Genomic DNA, 26570 nt, shown 5'->3' with positions numbered 1-26570 from the left:
CCTTGCAAAACTCTTTCAACTCTTTATGCGTGTACTCTTCCAGCCGTTCTGCACGGAACGTGGTACTCGCGTCGGCTTCAGTGGAATTCTTGGTGTTCTTTTCTGTCATCTTTGTTCGGTATGCATCAGCCACCCACTGTACGATCTCTAGATTATGGGCTCGGATCCCGTCGCTAGCCACCAATGTTAGAAGGGGTGATCCCAGGGGAGGCCAGAATGTGCACCTGACCACACTGTGACCCACCTCTCCTAGGAACACTGCAGAGCACTGGCGGGAGACCCCTGAGGGAGAGGTTCTCGAATCTAGGGTCGCACGCGCAGAGCTAGCACCACTTGTACAAACAGAGCACGGGCTCAAAGAGTCTCGGTAGGGGTTAGGGTAGCGGGACAGTCTTAAGGCTCAAAGTCACTGCGGGTGCGTATCCGGCGCACAGCTCTCAATCCTCGAGCTGGGGGACACGAGTAGCTCTTAGGTCCAGCCGGACCAGGATAGTCTTTGAGCCACGATCGAATCAGCAGGGCTCAGGCGTTCTCAAGGCTGCAGGGGAGCCGCGACGATGTCAGCAGGGCTCAGATGGGTTCGGGCAGAAGTCCTTCTCTGCCGGGTAGGAGCCGCGACAAAGTCAGCAGGGCTCTGATGGGTTCGAGCAGAAGTCCTTCTCTGCTAGGTAGGAGCCGCGACGACGTCAGCAGGGCTCTCGTAGTTCCAGGATACAACTGCCGATCGTCCCAGAGCAGCCCTTGATATAAGACTGCTCTCCTTTGATGTCCGGAGTCCTCGCAGGCGGAGGTCTGAGCACCTGGGAGCCGGTTGTTGTGGGGTCTGCCTTGGCGGCTCCTTTCATCCTTTCAAGTGGGGTCTGGAGGGATCCCAGACACTCAGCAGGCCTGGAGCCAGCCCTCAGGGAGGACGGATGAGTGATCGAAACTCATCTCTCGAGGGGAGGGGGGAGGTGTGATCGAGCTACTCCTCCCTTTCTCGCTCACGGGGAATGTTCTACCCCCCAGCCAGGTATGGCGCGCCGAAGGCTAAGGTCGGGTTGGGGCCGTGGCAGCCATCTTATGTGCAGGGACATGGGCATCGGCCTTGGTTACAAGGAAGATGGGGGCGAGGACGGGGAATCCCAGTGTCAGGGATGGGGACCATAGAGGGAATGGTTGGGGGGATCAGGACCATGGGGGGATGCACGGGTCAGGAGGGGTCACTACGGGTCAGGGAGGACCACGCCACGAGTCAGGGTCCAACATCAATCATCTTCTTAAGCAGTAGTAAAAGCTCAACAATTGATCATCTGTCGATAAACGAATCCACCTTGCCACAGGTGTGTCAGTTTCAAATTCTCCCTCACACAGAAAGAGACCATATTCCCCAATCTATCCAAAAAGTGGGTAAGATCGTACAGCTGTGTCCAATACAAGTTTTAATCACCTCCCCAGTAAACGTATAATTTAAAAAGTTTAAAATGCGTGGCCCGGCCTCTTGAGAAGCAGATGGCAGAAGTTTATCACTGTGCCTGAACTTTCGAGGTCATAAAAAGAGAATCTAAAAGTCAGGAAAAAGCAAAAACAGAAGGAGGTGAGCGAGAAAAGGCCTTGGCAATTCTAAGTGCTACACTATTGACAAAATTTGCAGCCAAAAAACAACCCCATAAAAGTATTAAAAAAAAAAATGGAGGTCCAGGAAGACAAGTCTAGTATATCAGGGAGCTATATAATCAAAAATCTCAAATTATAAGAGAAACAAATAAAGTGACAAAGCATTTAAACCGAGGGAAGAGATCAGACAAAAGCACAGTACGAGATTTGAGAATGCAATTTAATGTTGGCAAGAAACAATAAGATAATATGAGGATCTGTGGAACAAGCTTCTCCTGTCCATTAAACAGCCGAGCGGTAAAACATTCTGGTGGCAGATGAATCAGTGCCGGCTTTAGCGCTTGTGGCGCCCGGTGCGACAATCATTTTTGGCGCCCCCACACACCATGACCACCGCCTCGGATCATCTCATTACCACAAGGCAAAAGTGCCCCTCATCTCTCCAATCATCAGTTATTGCTAAACACAGTGCCCCCACCCCTGAATTCAGTGCGCCCTCTACAGGTCAGCGCCCAGTGCGGCTGCTCCAGTCGCACTGCCCTAAAGCTGACCCTGAGATGAATGAGTCGTCAACTGGAAAGGCCAGACAGCACAATGTAGGGATTGATACAGTCTCATGGGAAGCCCATGTGTGCGCCATGTATGCAGCATTCAGAGATAGACAGCGTGGGGGAGAGTCTGCTCGCAAAACCAAAAGAAAGTATGTCCAGTCACCGCAAGATACGTCGGCCAAGTGAGTGATGACAAGCAGAAGGGTTACACAGATTACCATCACGAAATCGAGAGTTCAGTAGTGGATACAAAAAGACTGATGGAAATTCGAAAGAAATTAATACCAGAAGATAGCAGGCCCAAACAGAATCCCTAATGCACTATACAAAGGTGACTTAACTTCTAGGGACTATTATTTTGCACAGTTTTTAATGAGCTGCATTGTACCAGCTGAAATCTAGATTCTTGGAAACGCAACAACTTCAGATCTATCTACAAGAGTAGAAACCCAACCTTACCAACATATATAATAATAAAAGTAATAATCCATATTGTATCGAACACAAATTTCAGGCTTATTGCCTTAATCTGTGTTTTTTTTTAGTTCCTCAAGGACGCTTATGGTCAAAATTGAAAGAAGAGGGCATTCTGAGAAGCCTAAAGTGGACAATTATAGAACTACATACTGGAACCTAGGCGCAAGACAAAATTGGAAACTGCAGCTGAGTTACAAACACAAGGGGCATATTATCAAGGAACGGCGTTAACATTATTGTCGCTTTAGCGGCAGGAAACTGCTGCTAAAGCGGCAATAAGGGGCTTGATAATATGCCCTTGTGAATTCCCATAAACGCCCATGTTCTGGTGTTAACATGGGCTTCCATTGGAATTCTCCATGGCATATTATCGAGCCCATTATCGCCGTTTTAGCGGCGGTTTCCTGCCGCTAAATCAGCAATAATTTTAACGCCGTCCCTTGATAATATGCCCCAAAATTGATAAGAAGAACTGCCTTAAGTAGGGAAGCTTCTTGGCTCCAAGTCTGTTTCACCTATATCTTGCAGGTCTTATAGGCACCTTCCCACAGGACAACATCCACCCGCCAATTTTGGCTCAAGAGAAACTAGGATGCCTCCAATATGCGGACGATATTGTCCTATTGAGTCAAACTCCAATAGGTCTGTGTTGGACCTGGCCCTTTTTGGCAGGTTCACCCCGAAATTTTTGCTTTTTCCTAGCCTGTTGCTGTGACCTGGTGTTCGTGATTTTAGGCCTCTGCGCACTTTTTCACTGTGGTGCAGTGTAAAGTGCGTGAGCTCTTTGTGTGGTGAGAGTGACCTGCCCTCCCATAGGAATGAATGGGGAATATGTATGCCCATGGTAGTTCCTGATGTGTGGGGAGTGCAGGGTCGAGTTTGGTATGTGAGAACTCGTGAGATTGAATGCTGCGCGATGGTATATGCGGCATGATTGTGTCTAGTGTAGAAGTGCCACTTTTAGAAGTTGGCATATTTGTGTAATTTGTGTCTGGCGTGTGATTGGCTGGTGAGCCTGGCCCAGGAGTGCCCGGGCCTGCTTGTGGATTGACTGTCCGGTTTGAGGGTGACAGGGGTTGCAGAGCCCCCAGGAGGTTGTCTGAGTCAGCCCGTGGATGAAAGGCTGCATCTGCTGCCAGGGAAGTGGGAGGAAATAGCACCTGGGAGTGAATAGGGCTGTGCCTGCCTGACCACAATGCTGGCTCCACCTCCCGCTGGGCGACTGTCACCTCTGTCCCTGATACTGAAAGGAAGAAGGAAGCCAGGAAAGCCCCAGTGCTCCAGCAACACCCAGAACTGGTTTAGACCGGGCTCAGGGCCCACTTGCACAAAGACTTCAAAGAACTTCAAAGACTTTTAGGGGTATAAGAGAAGGACCCCTGACTACAGAAAATTAGATTCTACAATCAAGAGGAACCTCTGCTGGAAGAAGCACCGCTGAAGAACTGAAGGAAGATTGCCTTGCTGTGTGCTCTAAGGGCTGACCTGTTCTGCTGACCAACTGAAGCTGAGGAGGAGAGGGACTTTGCTGAGTGCTGTGACCCTACCTGCTTGACCTAAGAAAGACTTTGCTGTGTGCTGTGTCCTTGAATCTCCAAGGGCCTGAGAAGAGCTGGCCTCCTTTTTTGCAACCCAGGGACAGAAAGGTTGTCAAGGATTACAAGACTCTGCTGTGTCCCCTGAAGCTGCTGTGGGCTGAAGAGATCGTAAGCTGCTGTGTGCGGTGGAAATCGGGGGCTGCTCGACTAAGAGCTGCTGCTTGCCCCGTGTAGCGCGCTGGCTGCTCTCTAATCTGATTGAGAGTGCTGCGCTGACTGCTGCCGCCGTGTTACGAGGTCGTCGTGTTCATCGACACGTGTTTGGTGGTGGCCGAAGGGTTGTGAGCTTCCCCAGTGCGGGGCGTGTTGATTCGCCTGCCTGCAGTTCATTGCCGCGGCCCGGGGGCCCTGAAATTGATCAAAAGCGGCTGTCCCCGCTCCGAGGTCGCAGAGTAGAGAAAACGAAGGGGCCGCGACCTGATTGGTCGTTCTTCGCCAGGAGCCGCGCTCTGATTGGCCACTGCTGTGGGCCTGCCCCGAGATCCGCGCTCCGATTCGCTGAGTCGCTCCGCAGAAGCTGTGACGTCAGAAGGGCTTGTCCCGGGAGCCGTGCTATCATTGGCTGACTCCCGGGTACCTGTGGAGGATCGCCGGTGGCGCCTCGCTGCGAGTGGCCATCAGCTCAAGGAGTCTACACGTCACGAGGGGCTCGCCTGAAGGGCCGTGCACCGATTGGACCGTGGGAAGGAGCCCCGTCGGAGCCCGTGAGTAGACCCGACCTCCCCGAGGGATCCGTGAGTAGACCCGACCTCGTCGAGGGATCCGTGGGTGTGGGCCTCGCCTTCGAGCAGCCGTCCCAGCCCGCAAAGTGCATCCTGGCTCCCCGCTGCTCGTGGAATCATCCGAGCGGGCGGAGAGCTGCCGGGACCTCACGTGACCGCGGGAAAGCTTTACTGAGATGGGGAAGCGATCCCTCTGATAACACGGGACCGGCGCCCCAGAACAGCGCTAGAGTTAGCATAGAACTGACTTTGGCAGAACAGCCTCCAGCCATATTTGTTTTAGGAGCCTGCGAGGCTCAAGGGCATGTGTGTATTTCTAGAGCCCGTGGCTCCAACGTTGGACACACTTGTTTAGAGGGGGCCAGAGCCTGAGAGCTCCAACGTTTGGGGGCACTTGTTTATTGTCATGAGGGGCTAGTGAGAGATTGGGGTGCAGACTTTGCTCCTAAGGGTCAGTGAGGACCCTGTTGCAGTTTTAATTCACAGCTGTCCAGCAATTAGTGAGCAGCTGCACTGTTTAGGTCTTGTGATTGTTTCCAGGTGCCCAGCAAGTAGTGGGCACCTGCAACGTTTAGGTTTGCGCCGGTGGCGCACCCCTGACTGGCGCTGCATGGCAGCGCGCCCTGACATTCTGGACACAGGGCTCTTTAGTCCCTTTATTAGATGGGGGCTGGTATGTGATTTTTATTTAGGCGCAATGTGATTATCTATGTGATGGTAATTGCCTAATGTGAGTTTTGTGCAATGTGATGTGGTGCTAGGAAATGTAATGCATTTAAAATGATCACGCACCTTGATCTTACACCTCTGAATGTTTTTAGGCATCATGTGTTTTTGCGCTATGGAGTTATGTTCTGGCACCGCTGAATGTTTTTTATGCATCATGTGTCTTCCTTGATTTTACACCTCTGAATGTGTTGGTTGATGCATCATGTGTTTTTCCTTCCCTACACCTCTGAATGTTTGATGCATCATGTGTAATGTGTTCTTGCTGATACCCCTAAATGTATTTTATTCTTAGGTGGTTGTTCCTTCCAGTACAGGTGGTCCTAGTGAGGTCCTGGTCCCCTGCGTGACATTCTCCTAAGGTGGTTAGGGTTGCGTAGGTGGTACTTACCTGTTACCAGTAGTTACTGGTTGTGATTTATAACTGTTATTTTGTGCTACAGTGATTTTATATCCTTTTATTCTAATTTCTGACAGTATTTCTATTAGTGTTGATTCTGACAGTGGCCCATGTGGCCCTGTCTTGTAAATAATCCCTGGTGAATATTGCCTGTGCCAATTGGCACAATGTACATGTGTGATTTCTATCTGATGTGATTTTGACAATACAGAAGTTATTTTTATATAATCTTGTGTGGTGTTCCTTTTGTGGTGTGCCTAGGATGTTGTTGCTGTTGTGTGCTGGTGCAAATGCTTTATACATTGCCTCCGAGTTTAGCCTTACTGCTCGTGCCAAGCTACCAAGGGGGTGAGCAGGGGTTATCTTGGCGTGTGACTCCCTTGCCCTGACTAGAATGGTGGTTTCTGCCTGGCGTTGGCGTCAGCCTTAGCCTACCAGAAATAGCCAGTTCTAACAGTCTGCAACACAGTATGAATGCCCTAAAAAGGTAAATGGATGAGCAAGAGCTAGAGCTTAACTTGAATAAAACTAAAGTGGTTTGTCTGGTTCATTCCAAATTTAATTCATACTCTTGGTTTTTGGAGGGGAAAAAGGTCGAGGTAGCGACCACATATAAATACCTAGGATTTACCGTGGAACATCACATGACTTTTAAACATCATCTAGCTGCTATTCAGGCCAAAGAACAGTCGTGAATGTGCGGGTTAAAATTATTAAAGAAGAAACTGAGCTATCCGTTATTCAGGCATTTGCTCACAGTAATGCTCTCTGAGTTAACGCCAATGGTGACCTATGACACGGAATCAATAAGATCCAAACTACAGTATAGAAAACCTTGTTTCACATCCCCAAATCAGCATCACCAGCCCAGGTACACCTAGAGTTTGGCTTGAAAAACCAAGCATTTCATTGCAGGAGTATTTATATCAATCAATGCTTATGGCTGCATGTCTCCGAAAGCGGCTCCACCAACAACTTATGCTGGCTGGAAATTGAGGAGCAACAGCACAGCAACTTAAAAGGCTCCTGGGGATACCACCGAAACCAGGCCATTAAAGCTTTGTATATGCATAAGCTTGGTACCCATGGGAACATCTGCATTTTGTTGAGCAATAAATGCTTCATCTCGAATCTTGCTTCATTTATCAGATAAAAATGCTCTTGCGCAAAGATGGCACGCCTGGGCAGTGATCAACTCACACAGCAGCTTGGGGCCTCAGGAGTATCTCTCAGAGCACTTTTCTCGTGCCCTGAAGCATCAGTTCATGTTATTTCATTTTGGCTTCATGGAGACAAAAGATCTCATCTCTGCTTGGAAAGATCAGTCGCAAAATTGAAAATATCAACTCTGCGGATACAAGCAAGAGTCGCTAGTACATATCTTTTGTGTGTGCCCGGTGCCCCTGGCTCAAAGGAAAACTCACCTGAAACTAATATTCATCAACTTGAAAATTCGTTCTTGCAGGCAAGCGGTAATCACTTGGTTAAGTGGCACTTCAATTCCCCCAGCCTGCAAAAGGGGAAACATTCTGAAGCCAATCTTCACAGAAAGTGAACAAGCAATCTGCTGCTAGGGGGCAAATAAGACAGTAAGGTTGGTTCATATTTAAGACCATTGAACTCTTGAAGACACTTGCACTTTATTTGAGATTTGATCAGCTCACTTACTCAATATTGGATTGCTAGACTCTAGGGGGCAAATTTACAAGCCCCTTGCGCCACTTTTGCATCACTTTTCGCATGGGAAAAGTGACGCAAAAGTGGCGCAATGGGACTTGTAAATCTGCCCTTAGGTTTGCACAAGGCACCTGCACTTTAACTCGTGAAGAGAGCAAGGACAGGCACAAAATATCTGCTGCTGGGGAGGGGGAGAATTAGCAAGGTAAGACGACTGGTTAGTCCGCTGGTTTACTTAATGCCGCTGGTTTACAGGTGCAATAACAATGGACTTGCACCTACATTCACATGTCTTTATTCACAACTGTATTTTACTTGCAGGATAAATGGCATATCACTGAGTTTCACTGTATATAGCAGAAATGCTTACCAGAGGTCAGAGTAAAAGGTTTTTAGGGTAGTTATTATTGTATTTTAAACAAATGTATTAGACATGGTTTTTATTGATATGCAATGGTTTTAACTAAGTATGCAAACAAACTTCACTTTGACATACATCATGGCTGCTTTAGAATTCAAGATAGTGTTTATGTCTAGTTTGCACCTAGTTTTGACAAGCACAGGAAAGTACAGTTTTGCAAACTGCAGTGTTTTTGATTTAGCACACAAATATAACGGTAGGCACAGACTTAAATAATTTGAAATCATCTCTCCCAGCAGTAAAGCTTTGATTGCAAAAATACTAAGCTGATAAAGTATTCCCTAAGGGATCACATATTTTAGTCAGTAATAGTTGATGTTTACAATATAAAACTGTGTGTAAATGATGAACTGTGAACATATCCCAGTACAACATGACCTCTATTTGCTTGTTCTTCGTTGGGCTCTTGTGCACTTTTTAGCACATGGCTGAGTGCAGAATATTGGCTGCAAAACTATCAAGTCAGGATGGGGTCTGAAGCTGTATTGTCAAGGCAAGTACATTGGTGAATTTAGGATCATATTTACTAAGATCTCACACAGCTCAGCGCGTCACCTTGCTGTGCTGCACTGCGTGATAGGGAAAGGGAAAAAATGCACCGCACTTAACACTATTTGGTGCATTCCTGTCATTTCCCAGCACTGGTGCACAATGTGCTGCCTGGTTCCAATGCAGGCCCCCTTGCACCGTGGTGCGAGGGTGCCTGCGTTGTAAGCTGGATTCTATTTGTGCAGGAAGGCACAACTTTCTACACAGAAACAATCCCCAAGGTAATTTCCCTTTTCTATGTGTGCTGCAGAATGGAGCACAGATAGAAAGAGGGAGTAAAGAGTAGAAATACAGATATTTCCCCTCATTATGCCTCATATGGGAGAGCGTAGCATTCTAACGCATTCCCAGGTCTTCCAGTAATGATAAATATGGGAATACTTCAGAATCAATAGGTGGATGCGTGGGACCACCCACACTCCTCCCATGGAGTGCCTTCCCAGGGCAGACTACCACAAAGTAGCGATTTGCACTGCGTTGTGTTTTTCTGGATTTATCAAGCCACCCAAGGCTGCGCGAGGTGGCCTTGCGTGACTTGATTAATCAGAGATTTTGCATCGCCGTTAAGCCGCCTTGCATGGCGCAAGGGCGCTGCAAAACCTACTTGAATAAGCCCCTTTATATTTTTACCTCCACAACGATGTGCCTTGATGATATAGATGTTGTCAAGGAATATATCTCTTTACAATTAATGCGCATCAACGCATTCCATTACAACACGGTTGTAACAACGACTGCGTTCTTACAACGCGAACCATTACATCAATTGTCGTTACAACGACTTGCTGTAGGGGGCGCGCTGGACTTAGGAATGATATAATTTACTATTCCTACTCCAGTTTGTGCAACAGCAGGGAAGGTGTTGGATTGTGAATCCAACATCAGCGCGCCCCCTACAGCAAGTCATTGAAACAACTTGTGATGTAATGGTTCGCGTTGCAATGGAATGCGTTGTAGCACATTCGATGTAAACAATGTTTTCCATTGTCAAGATACATAGATGTGAAGTTAAGAATAGTAAGTGTAAACACACAGTTACATACACCTACCTCGAAGATACAGTGCTATCCCATTTTCTGTACTTGGTATTGTTGCAGGTCAATAATTTGCCACTCATTATTGTGCTATAAGTCTCAGGTGTTTACTAGTTTTCCCATTAGATAGTCCTTGGTGTTCAGCTCAGGCTTAAGGAGGATGATGTAGACTTTAGGGATGAAGATACAGCCTAGCAGTCCAGAGCTTGAAGTAAGGATGGCAAAGATCTCCACGGCCACCATGTACCTGCCCTTGGTGCTCAGGTACGCTGGGATGAAGGAGACCCAGACGCTGCAGAACACCAGCATGCTGAAGGTGATAAACTGGGCCTCGTTGAAAGTAGCCGGTAACTTTCTAGCTATTGAAGCAACAACAAAGCTAAGAAGAGCCAAGAATCCCACATAACCAACCACAGCAAAGAACGCAGCAACAGAACCTTCGTTACACTGTAAGATCATCTTCCCGGTGTCTGATTTGGTGTCAGTGTCTGGAAATGGAGCAGAGAGAAGGAGCCACACAGTGCAGATCACCACCTCCCCCAGTGAGCAGCCAAGCATCACAAAGATGGACAATCGAGGGCCCACCCACTTTCTGAGCTTGCTGCCCGGCTTTGTGGCATTGAAGGCAATGATAACTGTGAGAGTTTTTGCTAAAACTGAAGAAAGAGCAATAGTGAAAATGATCCCGAAGGCAGTTTGACGGAGGAGACAGGAAGTCTTGGACGGGCGTCCGATAAACAAAAAACAGCAGAGGAAGCACAGCATGAGGGAGAGGAGGAGGATGTAGCTGAGATCCCGGTTATTGGCTCTAACCAGAGGTGTGTTGCTGTATTTAATAAAGATTCCTAGCACTCCAGCAGTGAGGAGGGAGAACAAACTTGTAATTAAGGTTAAGGCAAATCCCAGCAGATCCTCATAGGACAGGAACTCTACCACCCGTGGAATGCAGGAATCTCTCTTCTGATTGGACCACTGGTCTTCAGGGCATCTTAGGCAGTTTGGCATATCTGCAATGAAAGAACATTGTTCAGTATTACAGAAGATGCTTTCAAGTAGGGAAAGATGAGACAGATGAATGGAATGTGACACAGTGAATTTATTATGACCTATCATGTGGCCTGTATGCGGGTGTACTGTCTGCGGAATATACACACTGGGCCTTGCAACTCATTAACAAAATTACATTGACCAAGCATCTCCATAGAGGCTGCCAGGAGGATAGACAGAGGAACATCTAGCAGCTGTGGTCACTCTCCAACCCTTGAGCGTGTTATAAAACTCTTCACAAATCTAGGAGTAGAACCAGAATATTTGTGAAGTTACTGGCTGTAGGATGTGTGTACACTATTCCTGACTGCATAAAAGTATTCATGAATGTAGAATGGTCTGTAATGGGGCATGCACACAGGCAACAAGAAGGTTCTCCTTTTCACGGAGGAATGTCTTCAAGCAATAAAAGAATACCCAGATTTGAATGTTTATAATAGGAGTTTACATCTGTCATTAGAGGAGGGATCATGTAGCTGCACCTGTAAGGTCAATCCTGCCCCTGCTTGGGTATAGTCTCCATATTGTGTTTTCACTGGTGCTGTTGGTTTGGAAATGCTGCCCCTTCTACTACATTATGTGACTATCACAATTCAATCTAATCTCCTGATCTTACATAAGACTCAGAAACATCAAGGCCCCTCCTCTGCAGCATACATACAATCTTGAACTGACTCCTCTCCCTGTTCTTCAACCCCAATACCTCAATGCACAGCTCTCTTTATTCCTCTAAATAACTTTTCCGCTATAAACAGTCATACCCTTAAATAGATAAATATCTTACTATAAACCATACAAGTCTAATATGTTTGGACACTGCAGAAGTGAGCACAGGCACGCTTTGTGTTGTTGCCAATGTGTTACATTTTCTCAAACACAAGTAAACTTTATAAACCTTAGCAGCAGTGTCATTTCATTAGGCCTCTACCGATAAGTAGTAGGCCCTACACACATAACTGGGCACACATTAGATTTCATATTCACAAACTCTCCTAACCTATAGGTCGAATCCCCCGCGCCTAAGTTCTGGACAGACCATTTCTCTATCAATTTTCATCTCCATGTTGGAGAATCCCTGGACCTCACCACTCTGTCACCTGGTAAGGTCGGAACTTGGAGAGAGTTGTCTCTTCAGTCCTTTACTTCACATTTTACTCCTTCCCTCCCTACCACTCATGGAGATATTAATCATGCTATGAAGGATTTTGAGGAAGCATTTACCCAGGTAATAGATATCATCACACCTCGAAAATCAGAAATCCATCTCTCCCTGGTTCCCATAGTCTCTAAAGGCAGAAAAAGCAGTCTGGATCTAAACATATTAATGAATAATATTAAGTGGTACTCCCCTAGTAGAGTGCTTCGCTCTAGTATCGTTAGAAATCTGATGGGTCCCTTCCACAAGCTTGTTTCTTGTGAGGCGGAAGCTTCATTGGTGGCACAACCTTACATTGGAACACTGTTCCCTTTAATATCAAATCCGCATTGACTCATGAATTTCAGGAAATCCTTAAAGATATGGCTTTACGGCAACTAATCAGGGCCCCTCAGTGTTAGAAGCTAGCACCAAGAAGCCTCCAATATACATGAGCGCTTTACAAAACTTCAATTCTAGCACTGTACCCCACATGTTTTCCTCCATTTTGCAGGCGATAAGTATCACAGCTGTTGAATGTCATTCCCAGTGGTATTAGATTTTAGCACCACCAGTACCAACTACTGATCCAAAGTGCTGTCTTGGATGACACATGGGCTCTCATCATGAGTGGTATGGTCATTTCTTTATGGCTAATCTCTGCTACCGTGGTTTTATTGCAATAATTCTCACTGTACGAAAGTGGAGACTTATGTAGTGAGGTAGGTTAAGCTGGACTATGTAACACCTTCACGTTGCCCCAAATAGATTCTTTGGATTCACACTAATAAATCCCTATCTCAGTCCTGGTAGTGTGGCACAGAGCATTCAGGCTTCAGCAGAGAAACATGTGAAAACTGACAACAATTTATAAAAATAAAAAATATTTTATTTGTTTGTAGACACCAAAATGAAGACATTCAGATGAGTATAACCGGAGCTATGAAATTTTAAAAGAGAAATCAATCAGTGCATTTAACTGCTGCAAAACAATAATGTTGCAGTCTATGGGGAAACACACTAGTGACACTCGGTCACTTGCAGGTCGAGTCCAGCTGAAACGACTGGGGAGCAGGGTGATGGGGGTCCCAGGACCAGGCTTGGACAGTCAGACTGTTGTGATAAACAAAACGGTCCATGCCCAGTCTCCATTTTAGTTTTGCTGTTTCTCCAATTCTTCTTGAGACGTCTGCAGGTGTCTCTGGATTCTTGGAATTTAGTGGTGAACCAGGGGGCTTCCTGGGTTGCTGTCTGTCGAGGTTGTGGAGGGGGCCAGCATGTCTGTGCAGTTGGTGATCCATCTGTGAAGTTCTTTGGCTGAGGAGTTGGTGTCGGTCGAGGTCGGGGGGCATCGCAGTTGAGGGTGGAGTTGAGGTGCTCCTCTGTGACATTGCTCCAGTTCCTTTGTGGTGGCGGGTGGTGCTTTGGGTGTGGTGAGATTTTCAACGTGGAAGTGAAAGCAATATTGGTCTGTCCAGATGGGTTGCGTGGTGTAGCTGAATTGGACATTGTTGCCTCCTGCGAAGACGAGTTTGAGGTTGTGTCCTGCCTTGAGGGTAGGGGCGGTGAAAGCAAAGTTGCTGCACTGCATTGCTGAACTGCACCATATTTTCGAAGACATATTTTATTAACATGTTATTATATGGAGTGCAATCACATTCACGGGCAATATCTTGCAACACATACTCTTATTTCAATAAGCCCAGCTGAGATCACTGATAGCAATATGGTGTACATCAAGGAGCGACTTAAGATAGGATAAAAGGTCGGCTCACATTCAGGAAAATTGAATCATAGTGCTAACCCACAAAGACAAGCTACAAATATGAGTCCTAGAGTATAATAGGCACTAACCTGGGGGAAGCAGGGGGGAATTAAGAACAAATAAACCAAAAAGCAAATGGGAAATATTCAGAACCATTGGGCTTATTTACAAGCCCCCTGTGCCGGCGGAGTGTAATTTTTGGTGGTGCTCCGGTGGCGTAGATGACAAACTCATATCTAGGAGGCCATGCAAAGCCACTATGTGTGACTTTGAATGAGCTCATAAATATGTAGTAAGGCAAGATAACACAAATGACTGCGTTTCTTTACTCTGCGCTCGGGAGACGTTCCATAGGCTTTATGGTTTGTTTTCCTACGCAACAGCGATACATTTTGATGCTGCCCTAGATTTTAAAAAACATGAAACCTGGGAAAAAGCAAAATCCTTACGCCTTCCGAGGTGAGGCATAACAAGGAAAAATGTCTTTATTTCTACAAGTTATTTCCACATTCTGCAGCACACGTAGAAAGAGAAAAATGCCTCTCAGGTTGTTTCTGTACCCTTTCCTACACAAAAAGAATACTGCTGACAATACTGGCACACTTGCACCATGGAGCAAGGGCGACTGCATGCACCATACTAAATAAATACGGTGTAATCCTGCCTTTTCACTTTAGCATGAGGCAGCGCAGCAAGGTGACTTGCTTCACTCCCCTACACCAAATCCCCTTAAATGAGGGCCCAGTCATCCGCTGGTGGGTTCATGCCACACTAATATATATGATGGATCATTGCAGTATGGGGGGGGTAGAGTGCAGAGGGTGCCAGGAGTTGAGTGCGGCGAGTTTTCTTCATGGTCATCAAAAGTGGCACAAGTGGCTAACGACCAAATTGGCAGAGATTGGTGCCTCAACTCCCATAAGAGGATTCTTCTACTGGAGCAGAGAGTAGGTGGCCATCATTAGCTACAAAAGGGTAGTCATTCTGTATCATATCCCAAGTCCGCGTGTGGTCTGTATTACATCAAACATTCTGTACTTCCAGCTTCATTAAAATTCTCTCACATTCAGACCCTTTGGGCAATTCTTGTCTCCACTCCTGTATGGAGGGACTGTTAGGGGAATCACAGAACATGGATATCCGTCTGCGAGCGAGGACGTGAAATAAGATTGCAAATTTTAAGGTGATGATTTGGAATGGGGTATGGGGAGCAATCTCAGTAAAGAGACAGTCTTAGTCCTATTGAGATTCTGGCTTGTGGCAACATTGATGCGGCATATCACTGCTTCCCAATAAGGTGTGAGGTTCGAGCAGTGCCGCACATACAATAAAAGTCTTCACCACCTCGCTGGCTTCTAAGGCGAACCGCTTGGGCCCCTGGGAAAATCCTGTTGATGCACGTTGGGGTTAAGTACACCCTATGGAGATAGCAACATTGATTCAGTTTAAAGTATGCAATGCAGGACGTGTGATGAGTGTTACCCAGAACATTAGACCAGTCCTTGTCTGCCCATGTCCATGGCTCATTGGTCTTGAAGGTGAACCTGGTCACCCTTGGTTTGGGAGAGTCAGGACCAATAAAGGAGCATAATTGCTCATACCCAGCCAGATGTGGTAAAAATAGTTTTGGGGCAATGGAGGGGAGGAGGGGGAGGGGGGGTTCAAGTCCATCCCCAACCCCATGGCCAACAAATAGTGGCCACCACTGCACATAGAGAAAAAAAGTAATGTCAGGGAAAGGAAAACATGTCCATTAGTAAAGGGAAGCTCTGCAATTGCTTGTTCGAAAACCAGTGCTCCATAATCATCGTGCCCCTCTGCAACTAATCTAGTCCATCCTCCTGTATGAGGGAGATGAAGTAGGGCTGTTAGTGGAAAGTAGAGGATCTTTGTCCCAGTGCATTGTAGAGCCCAGATCCAAACTAGAGAGTATATAATAAGAGACCCTCAGACCCCATGCTGTGCTTGCTGTGTGAGTAACGGGGCCGCAATGGTGTATCGAGTGGGTACAAATGGCGATCCTCCGCTGTTTCATCACAACATCCATACCGCCATTAAGCCGCCCAATTGAGTTGCCCTGCAGAGTTATAGAGCTCCATATCCCGTACTGCGAGTCTGCCTTCTTCTGTGGGGAAGATTAGTTTGTTCAGGACTGTATGATGGTACTCTGTTCCTCAAAGGAGTAGGACTGGCAGACTATCCATCTCATTAAAGAGGGGCATTGGAAGGCAAATCGGAAGGGCAGCAAATTAATAAAGGAAAAATGTAACCTTTTAGTGAAACAAACATGCCAAGAAAAAATTTCCAAATCACTGCAGACCGACTCAGAGCCCCCCTGGCCCCAACTACCACGCCAATAATTACTTTATTTGAGGGAGTGTCATAACCCAATCACCCTCCCTTCCCCCGAAGCTATGCACCTGCAAATTGGTTATCTGTGCTCTGAGCATGCATGGTTCTGTACTGTGCCGCAGAAATGGAGATTTGTGCTCTGACTATGCAAAGTGCTGTCCTGCAGAAACTGAAATCTGAGTGTGCACAATACTCTACAGTGGCAGGAAAATGGGGACTATGTACAGGTAAATGGGAGTAGTTAGGGAGGGACAATGAGGGATTTAGGAACAGGTAAGGAAGTGTTTATGAAGGGACTATCTAATACATTCATGGTCCGGTCAGGTGAGCCCTTACCCGATGAATGTGAACACTTTTTCCATGGAAACCTCTGGGGTTCCTTATCAATATTTGTGATGCCAAATTTTCAATAAACAAAATTGCAAGCCATTTCCTTTCAATGCTACATAAATAGATTTTTACTTCAATTTGTTCAATCTAACGGACATTATTTGAACTTCCAGTTATATGTAATCCATAGATTTTTCAACCGAATGCATTTCGGGTCACTCCACGGACCATTCCTCAGGGGACGAAAAATAAAATAATGCAAGATGCTAATCAGTCTATCTTTCTTAATAAACAAAAGTTATACATGTATTCAATGTAATACTGACAAACGATAATGGAGATTATAATTACTAGCATAAAACTAAGAGTGGTTGAATTTTGTGGATCTGCAATCCGCAAATTCGCGTGAAATCTGCAAACAAAACCGTGAGTTTGCGAAAAAATTAGCGAACTCGCGGATTTGCCCAAAAAAGACTGTTTCCTGGTGTGTGGGGCCAAACGGGCAAGGCTTCTATGCATGTTCACATGCCTCTCGTATATAAAGGGTCAGAGAGCGAGCAGGGCATCATATGAGGAGAAAGAAGTCTCCTGGTCACAGGAACTACACAGGGATCGCTCTCCAGAAACTCCTGGATGCAAAGACCTCCCTGAAGTATTACAGCTAATTTTCGATGGCAGGGATGGGGATAAAGCACACTTGCCCAGCCTCGACCGTGCTCACTAATGTTTTGGGCTGATTAAAACGTTACAGAATTTGCGGTTCAACTCGGGCACCTACTTATCTGTGATTGCTTCTTGTTGACGTTTAATTGTTGTGACAGAAGCCTCGTGCCAGAATGAATTCTGCCCTGCATATTTATCCACGAAGATGCCACCATTTTGTGCAATACCTCTACTCAACCGGAGTACTTCTAGTGGCTAATCAGTAAGTGCTATCTTGTTGGGTAAATGTATAGTGCTTTTCCTACACTGCAGCTGCGTAAAGGGCCAGAAGATTTGCCTCCAGTGACCGTGTGTGCCTGTAACTTTGGTCCCTTGAGTTAGCTGGCCCCAAAAAAAAATAGTAATCCTCCTGCGAGCGAACTTGCGAATTTTTCAGCAATATTGCAAGATTCGCGGATTGCGAAATTGCCGAAAGTCCGCAGGTTTTGCGAGCGCAACGAATTTTTGGCCCATACTTACATATAACATGTAATAGTACAAAAAAGGTACTCAATGTAAATAAATTGACAATAGAGAAATCAATGCGCGGTGCTGCATCTCATGTATTTCATGATGTAAAACTTGATCACATATTTAATGCCCATGTTCTTGGAAAGTGCTCACGTCCCAAAATTATTAAAAACCAATACCTTATGCTATGTTTGACTGATAAACGCTATAACTCGCATTTCAACCAAAGTTACAAGTGAACGCGGTCCTATCTAAGCTAAAAAAGTGCCCCAAAAGCATTCATGGTTCCAAACAACGCTCATTTAGTTTATCAGCTTTGATGGATACCCGTCTTTTAAGAATAGCAAAAAGATGCATATAGCCATGTTCATTTATGTGAACCGGTTCCAACCGGATATACACTCGCTTTCAACTCGAGGTTAAGAGTGAACGCAGTCAGACAGAATCGCCAAACTTTCCAAATGTTCGCTTACGCGCAAACTTACTTTCTGCATCGGAGTGCTTAACCCAGGGTCTGGTACGGAATCAAACCGCTCGAGAGTTCTCCGTGACTGAACTACGCGCTACGTGATATGCAGGAGTCACGTGTTATTTTACTGTGATTTATTTAAAGGGACTACTCACTTTGTTAAATGCTTAACACAATAAAGAAAAACAAAAACAAAAAGAGAACAACTAATCCCCTTCATACAGAGTTCTGAGGCATGACATATGATCACATACAGAGACCCTCATTTGTTATGTGAGCCAGAAACGATAACATGATATATAACGGACATCTCACCACCATTGATTCTGTAATACTACAGTCTTTCAGTTCTGTGTATACATGATTAAATGTTCATCGATGAATGCTCATACCACAATTTAAAACCTGATGGAAGGAAAACACAATATTAAAGAAAATACAATATTAAAGAAAACATGCTAATTCAATACGGTCTTTCAACCCAAACGGATGTGTAGAATTAAGTCTCTTGATCGCATAAAATTCAGATCTTAACAGCTGTTTGTGTGGATCAATATCTGGACACATTTTTAAGGCGTCTAATATGGTGAATCTCAGCTGCGACACATTGTGTCCTGTTTCCAGCCAATGCATGGCTACTGATGATTTTTCATTTTTCAATCTTATGCAGCTTTTATGTTCTGTTTTTCTTGTTTTAATCTTTCTTTCTGTGATTTCTACCTAGATTTTTCCACACTGGCACTTTTTAGCATATACAACATTTGTAGTATTGCATGTACTCGTATGTTTCAAACTAATCTTATAGCCCTTTGAAGGGTGCGTCAATTCATTGCCTTTAATGACATTGTTGCAATGCGTACAATTACCATAAGTTTGCATGCCTTTAAATTTAGTTGATCCACATTTAGCATTTTTTTAGATAGTAACTCCTTTAAATTTTGTGAACATTGAAATGCAAATATCATTTTGTTCTTAGAAATACACTTTAAATCAGATTCAGACTCTATCAAATGCCAATGCTTTTTATCAACTGATTCACTGATAAGAGCTTCCAGAAATCCTCTATCCTTAAATCTGTCAGCGTAGGTTTTTATTGATTCCATGGCTTCTTCTTGTGTGCTCGTGATCCTTTTAAGTCTTAAGAACGTAAGAGAACGGCAAATGTTTCTTCAATGCCTGCTGATGAAAACTTTTAAAGTTGAGACAATTATTTCGATCAGTAGGTCTCATATACACGTTGGTTTTGATGCCGCTACTTCCGATTTATACTAGGGCATCTAAAAACGCAATACTTCTTTTATCGATAGTGTAGGTAAATTTGATATGTTGATGACATTCATTTAAACATTGGATATTCTCAACTAATGCATTCTCCTCACCTTTCCAAATTATGAAAATATCATCAATATATCTTTTGAACATCACGAGGTTGTTAATCCATGTTGTTACCTGTAAGATATGGTCATACTCAAATTTGAAGAGTGGGAATTGAGGAGCACTCAAAAAAATTATAACCACAATGTAATATGAATTTAATCCAAAGGTGATACTCTACAGATTTGTGTTTGGCTGACACAAACTGGGGCTATACTCATAAGGGAAAGCAGGAAAACCTGCTTGTAGAGTGCACTGTTCCTACAGGGGAAAGAAACCCTTTCCCAATGCTACAACAACATATTACTAGTAATCAGTACTATACACAAATGTTCACATACACATTTAGGGGGTCATTATGATGACGGATTTTCCGCATACTCCGGGCCGGCGGAAGCCACCGCCGGCCCGGAGTATGCGGGAAATCCGCCGAGGAGGCCTGAAAGACCCACCGCCAAATCAGGATGGCTGGTGGGTCTCACAATGTGTCCGCCGCTTTTCTGCCGCGGTCGGAAGGCGACCACGGCGGAAAAGCACTAACATGGCTGGTGGTGTCTATCAGACACCGCCAGCCATATTAGGATGTAGGGAAAGTAATGCTTTTCCGCGGCGGCTCTTCCGCCGTGAAAAAGCATACGGACAATCACTTTGGGGGCCCGTTGCGGGCCCCTTGGGTGAAGGTTGCGTGGGGGGTGCACATGGGGGGTACCTATGGTACCCCCCTGCCTTTGCGTGCACGAAGCGGCAGGCACCGCGCGGTGCCTGCCGCTTTGTGCATGCAAATGCACAGCTTTCGTTTTTTACAATGCAATGTAAAACATACAGGATGTGACCGCCAGGGTGGCGGTCACATCCTAATTGCCATGGAGGGACCGCCGCTGCCCATGCGGACGGTCCCTCCTACTCAGGGGTGGCGGACGGACGCAAGTCCGTTCGCCATCCTAATCGGCCCATTAGTGTTTTATTCTAGCATATCTGTATGACAAGTCTATATTCCTTCAAAATATCTTTTTGTACAAGCAATAAATGAAAATTGGTCTTTTCACAGTTCATAAGTTGAAGACCATATGTTTTGCTGACTCGTCTCTTGGTCGGATGTGGAAACAGGATTATTAATCACTCATAAAACTGTTGATACAATTTTCACACGACATGGTGCCCAATGCATTTCGGGACCAGGAGGTACCCTTCATCAGGGGAAAATCCTAAAATATATACAAACAGTCGATCAATGTCAGGTTAAGGTGCAGAATAATATCACAGAAGTTAACAATCAAATGGTAGTTCACTGACACTACAGGGGGAACAGAAAGGTAACCCAGTTCATAAATTCATGCAATAATGCATCTATATATAGTGGTACATAGGATGGAACACGAGGTAAATGCGGAAAACATATCATTCATCAGTACATGTGATGATACCATATTATTTAAACATACCAACATAGTGAATAAATGTGTCTCAACAGTTTTATGAGTTATTAATAATCCTGTTTCCACATCCGACCAAGAGACGAGTCAGCAAAACATATGGTCTTCAACTTATGAACTGTGAAAAGACCAATTTTCATTTATTGCTTGTACAAAAAGATATTTTGAAAGAATATAGACATGTCATACAGATATGCTAGAATAAAACACTAAATGTGTATGTGAACATTTGTGTATAGTACTGATTACTAGTAATATGTTGTTGTAGCATTGGGAAAGGGTTTCTTTCCCCTGTAGGAACAGTGCACTCTACAAGCAGGTTTTCCTGCTTTCCCTTATGAGCATACTCAAATTTGGACATGAACATATTTGCATAGGCCGGGGCCCCAGAAAAGCCCACTGAAGTGCCATTACATTGAGCAAAAAATATTGTTTCCCATTCGAAGTAGCTGTGATACAATGCAAAATGCATTAATTCCAAAAGAAAAATTGTATTGGCTCCTTCACATTCATTGTTCAATAAAAACCATTCAATAGCTTCAAGCCCCTCATTATGTGGAATCGAGGTGTATAAAGAGGTTACATCCACTGTACATAACCACCAATTAGACATGTCTTAGTTGGGTAATGACTCTAGTAGGCTTAAAAAAGAGGTAGTGTCCTTAATGTAAGTTATCCAGTTCTGTACCAATGGCTGACAAAATTGATCCAGATTGACCAATCGGTTCCGAGATAGATCCACAGGCTGATACAATGGGTCTGAAAAAGGTTTCAATAGACTTTTGTGAACTTTTGGTAGCATATAGAATTGAGGACGTTGTGGAAATTCACTATCAAGAAACGTATAGGTCTTTTCACTTATCCAGCCCATCTCGAGTGCTTTATCTAGAATTTGTCCCAAAATTTTGGGGAATACCATAGTTGGGTCTTTCTCTAATTGCATGTATACTCCTTTGTCTTGTACACGAGTAGCCACATTGCTCTGGTAAAATTCTATATTCATAACAACCAAAGCGCCACCTTTTCCTGCCTTCTGGAATGTCAGCACAGTGTTTTCTGCCAGGTCCTGAAGAATATTCCATAGCTTTTTTGTGAAATTAGTCATTTTAGGTTTGCCAAATTTAATCTTGTTGCAATCAATTTTCACAAGACGTTCAAAGATATCAATAGTTTTGTGTGAAGTCGGTGCACAGAATGAACTCTTTTTTTAAAACTCAATGTACTCTTGTATTGTATGATGGTCAGTTGAAGCGGGCAAAATACTAAAAAAATATTTTAACTTCAAGGTGCGTAAAAATTTGAAGATGGAAACTTCTGTCTCAGCTATGTTGCTCGTATATGTGGGAACAAACGATGTCCCTTTATTTAGTACTTGTATTTGATCTTTTGTCAGATTAACATTTGATATGTTGATTACTAAGTCGTTTTTGTAGTGCTCCTTAGGGATCTCTTGACTGTGTCGGGGTCTGTGTCTTATGCCCCTGCGGGTTCTTCTAAATTTGGAGCATTGTTGGCTGCTGGACTTGTGGTTAAAAAAGACACCTTGGTCCCTTTAGATGCTTGAATATTTGAGACTTGTGTGAATGTACCTGCTCCCCAATTCATTGGTGGCCTGTTTTGTGCAACATGTGAATCTGAAGCCATACTTTCTTGAGATGAACTCATTTGTGTTTTTTTGTTGCCACTTTCTTTGACCGTAGACCTACGCCCATGTATAAACTTCTTCGAGTTTATAATCAATAGTATCCCTACGATTTATACAATAAAGGGGAGCGACCCCTGACCCTCCTGGTAGGTCTGACCCCCTCCACGCAGTTCCGCCTGTGTGCCCCTGCTGCCGCTGCCGAGTACCCGCTGGTAAGTGCGCTCTACCCCCGTTTCTGTGCCCCGTTTGTGCCCTCTGTGCCACTGTTTTTCCCCCCTCTGTGTGCCCCGCTTTTGCTTCTGTGCCACTCGTTTTTCCCCTCTGTTGTGCCCCGTTTTCCGACCTCTGTGCCACTGTTGTCCCCCTCGGTGTGCCCCGTTTTCACTTTCTGTGCCACTGTTTTTACCCCCTCTGTGTGCCCCGTTTTTGCGTCTGTGCCACTCGTTTTCCCCCTCTGTTGTGCCCTGTTTTTGACCTCTGTGCCACTGTTTTCCCTCTCTGTGTGCACCGTTTTCACTTTCTCTGCCACTGTTTTTCCCCCCTCTGTGTGCCTCGCATTTGCTTCTGTGCCACTCGTTTTTTCCCTCTGTTGTACCCTGTTTTTGACCTCTGTGCCACTGTTTTCCCCCTCTGTGTGCCCCGTTTTGGCTTCTGTGCTACTCATTTTTTCCCCGTTTTGACCTCTGTGCCACTGTTTTCCCCCTCTATGTGCCCCATTTTTGCTTCTGTGCCACTCGTTTTTCCCCTCTGTTGTGCCCCGTTTTTGCTTCTGTGCCACTTGTTTTTCCCCTCTGTTGTCCCCCGTTTTTGACCTCTGTGCCACTGTTTTCCCCCTCTTTGTGCCCCATTCTGCTTCTGTCCCACTGTTTCCCCACCCCCCTGCCCACTCGCTGTTCCAGCTTCCCAGCTACTCCTCCCTCCCACCTCCCCATATATGCCGGACGCTGCGCGGCCGCACACTGGACGCGCGCAGAGCGAGCGCCGCTGGCACGCCGAAGGTGCGCCTAAGGCAAGCCCGTCCACGCCCGTCCGCTCCTGGACCGCGCCGCAACACCAGACTCCGCTATGACGCCAGTACCCTCCACACACTCAACGCCGGCCGAAACAACATCTGCTTCCAGGCCACCCCAAATCGGACCCACGGACCTTTCTCCTGCCGCACCTGCAGCTTCATCTGCGACAGAGCCACCAAACCTCCAAGGACTGGACCCAACCACCTCCGCTGCATACTCCTCAACACCCGCTCCACACGCAAACATGCCGGCGAGCTCTGGGATCTGCTTGACACCTCCGCCCCAGACATGGCCTTCCTAACCGAGACCTGGTGGAACGACTCCTTGGCCCTCCGACATCGCCATAGCCATCCCAGACGGCTACAAGATCACCCTCAGGGATCGCACCAACGGAATCGGAGGAGGAATAGCCATCGTCCACAAGTCCACCCTCAAGGTCGCCACCCACGCAGATGACACCCTCAGCACTGCCGAACACCTGCACTTCCGGAACCACACCGACCCCAAAACCACCCTCAGAGGAACTCTCATCTACAGACCCCCCGGACGCTGAGCTCAGTTCAGCGACTCCATCGCCGACCTCACCAGCACCCACGCACTCACCTCCATGGACTACATCCTCCTCGGGGACCTGAACTTCCACCTCAAGAACAACGACAACGCCAACTCCGCCACGCTGACCGACAACCTTTCCAACCTCGGCCTCAGACAACTCGTCACCACACCCACCCACACCGGCGGCCACACGCTGGACCCCATCTTCTCCACAAGCACCCACGTCGCCTTCGACCACACCACCGAACTCCACTGGACCAACCACCGCTGCATCCATTTCACCTTCAAGAAACCAACCACGCACCACCGCACCCAACAACTGCCTCGCCGATGCTGGAGCAAAGTCACCGAAGACCAGCTGATCACCACCCTTACCCAGAACCCACCCACCGACCCCACCAACCCAGACGCTGCAGCCCACAACCTCAGACAGTGGATCGATGACTACGCCAACACCCTCGCCGCACTCAAGAAACCCTCCAACAGCCACGCCAGCAAGAGAGCCACTTGGTTCACCAACAAGCTCCAGACCTCCAAACGCACATGCCAGAAACTGGAGAAGAAATGGCTCCAAGAACACACACCGGACAACCACCCAGCCCATAAGGACGCCACCCGCAGACATCACCACCTCATCAGATTAGCCAAGAGATCCTCCTTCAAAGACCGCCTGGATAAGAACGCACACAATAGCAAAGAGCTCTTCAGCATCGTAAAGGAACTCTCCAACCCCAGCGCCAAGGCCAACGACATCCCGCCCTCACAAGAACTGTGTGACTCACTGGCCATCTTCTTATACCGCAAGATCGCTGACATCCACAACAGTTTCAACACCACGACCGCCCCGACTACGCCAGACTCCACCTCTCCTGCAAACACCACCAGCGCCAACCGCCTGATTTCCTGGTCCTACGTCAATGACGACGAGACACGCAAGGTCATGAACTCCATCCACTCAGGATCTCCGTCAGACCCGTGCCCACACCACGTATTCAACAAAGCAGATGCAGCCATCACACCCCAACTACATCAACATCTCCTTCGAAACAGCGACATTCCCGGAAAGCTGGAAGCACGCCGAAATCAACGCATTCCTTAAGAAGCCCAAGGCAGACCCCAAGAACCTCAAGAACTTCCGGCCCATCTCCCTGCTCCCGTTCCCGGCGAAGGTCATCGAGAAAATCGTCAACATGCATTGTCCCGCCACCTCGAAGACAACAACATTTTGGACCCGTCCCAGTCCGGATTCAGAGGAAACCACAGCACCGAGACAGCCCTCATCGCTGACACAGACGACATCAGGCACCAACTAGACAACGGCGAAACATCAGCCCTCATCCTCATGGACCTGTTGGCCACCTTCGACACGGTCTGCCATCGCACTCTAAAGACACGCCTCCAAGAAGCCGGAATAAAAGAGAAGGCCCTTGATTGGACCATGTCCTTCCTCTTCGGCAGAACCCAGAGCGTCCGCCTCCCACCCTTCCGATCCGATGCCACCGGCATCATCTGTGGCGTTCCCCAGGGCCCATCTCTCAGCCCAACGCTGTTCAACGTCTACATGGCCCCCCTCGCATAAGTGGCCCACCATCATGACCGCAACATCATCTCCTACGCCGACGACACCCAGCTCAGCCTCTCCCTCACCAAGGACCCACACACCACCAAAACAAACCTCCACAAGGGAATGAAGGCCGTCGCCGACTGGATGAGGAGCAGCCTTCTGAAACTGAACTCGGACAAGACGGAGGTCCTCATCCTCTGACCCACCCCCTCAGCCTGGGACGACTCCTGGTGGCCAACCACACTGGGAACAGCACCGACACCCACAGACCATGCACGCAACCTAGGATTCATCCTCGACTCTTCCCTCTCCATGTCTAAGCAGGTCAACGCCGTCTCCTCCTCCTGCTACAACGCCCTCCACACGCTCCGCAGGATCTACAAGTGGATCCAGACCGAAACAAGAAGAACTGTGACACAGGCCCTTGTCTGCAGCAGACTGGACTACGGCAACTCACTCTACGCAGGAATCCCAGTCAAACACCTACGACGACTACAACGCATCCAAAACGCCTCCGCCCGACTGATCGTCAATGTCCCCCACCGCAGCCACATCACCCCCTACCTGAGAGACCTACACTGGCTCCCCCTCGACAAGAGGATTACCTTAAAGCTCCTCACACACACACACACAAAGCACTCCACAACACCGGACCCGCCTACATGAACAGCAGACTCAGCTTCTACACCCCCACCCGCCAGCTCCGCTCCACCAGCCTCGCCCTCGCCGCTGTCCCCAGCATCCAACGAATGACCTCCGGTGGCAGATTCTTCTCCTACCTCGCCGCCAAGATCTGGAACACCCTTGTCGTGTTTTGGCAGCTCCTGAGTTAGCGTTTAGCACAGCTACACGGTCTTTTCTGTTAACTTGACCAAAACGAACGGGGGCCATTTTGAATCCCTCTGACTTCCGTTTCAATAAACATGCTGCCTCGTGGTCAGTGTGCCCTTTCGTCCTTTCTCGA

General features: G+C 46.7%; 1 protein-coding gene across 1 annotated transcript in view; it reads right to left on the bottom strand.

Annotated features, from left to right (window-relative positions):
• Positions 1-8092: 8092 nt before the first annotated feature.
• LOC144784923 (vomeronasal type-2 receptor 26-like) overlaps positions 8093-26570 on the bottom strand; it is a 460853-nt gene continuing 442375 nt past the window's right edge. The window contains exon 5 of the mRNA XM_078664035.1: positions 8093-10758. Coding sequence (XP_078520161.1) covers positions 9851-10758 — 908 coding nt within the window. The 3' untranslated portion in view covers positions 8093-9850. The remainder of the gene's footprint in view (positions 10759-26570) is intronic.

The sequence above is a fragment of the Lissotriton helveticus genome, chromosome 10, assembly GCF_964261635.1.
Source record: "Lissotriton helveticus chromosome 10, aLisHel1.1, whole genome shotgun sequence".
Taxonomy (NCBI): domain Eukaryota; kingdom Metazoa; phylum Chordata; class Amphibia; order Caudata; family Salamandridae; genus Lissotriton; species Lissotriton helveticus.
This window is presented reverse-complemented; position numbering and strand designations above follow the sequence as displayed.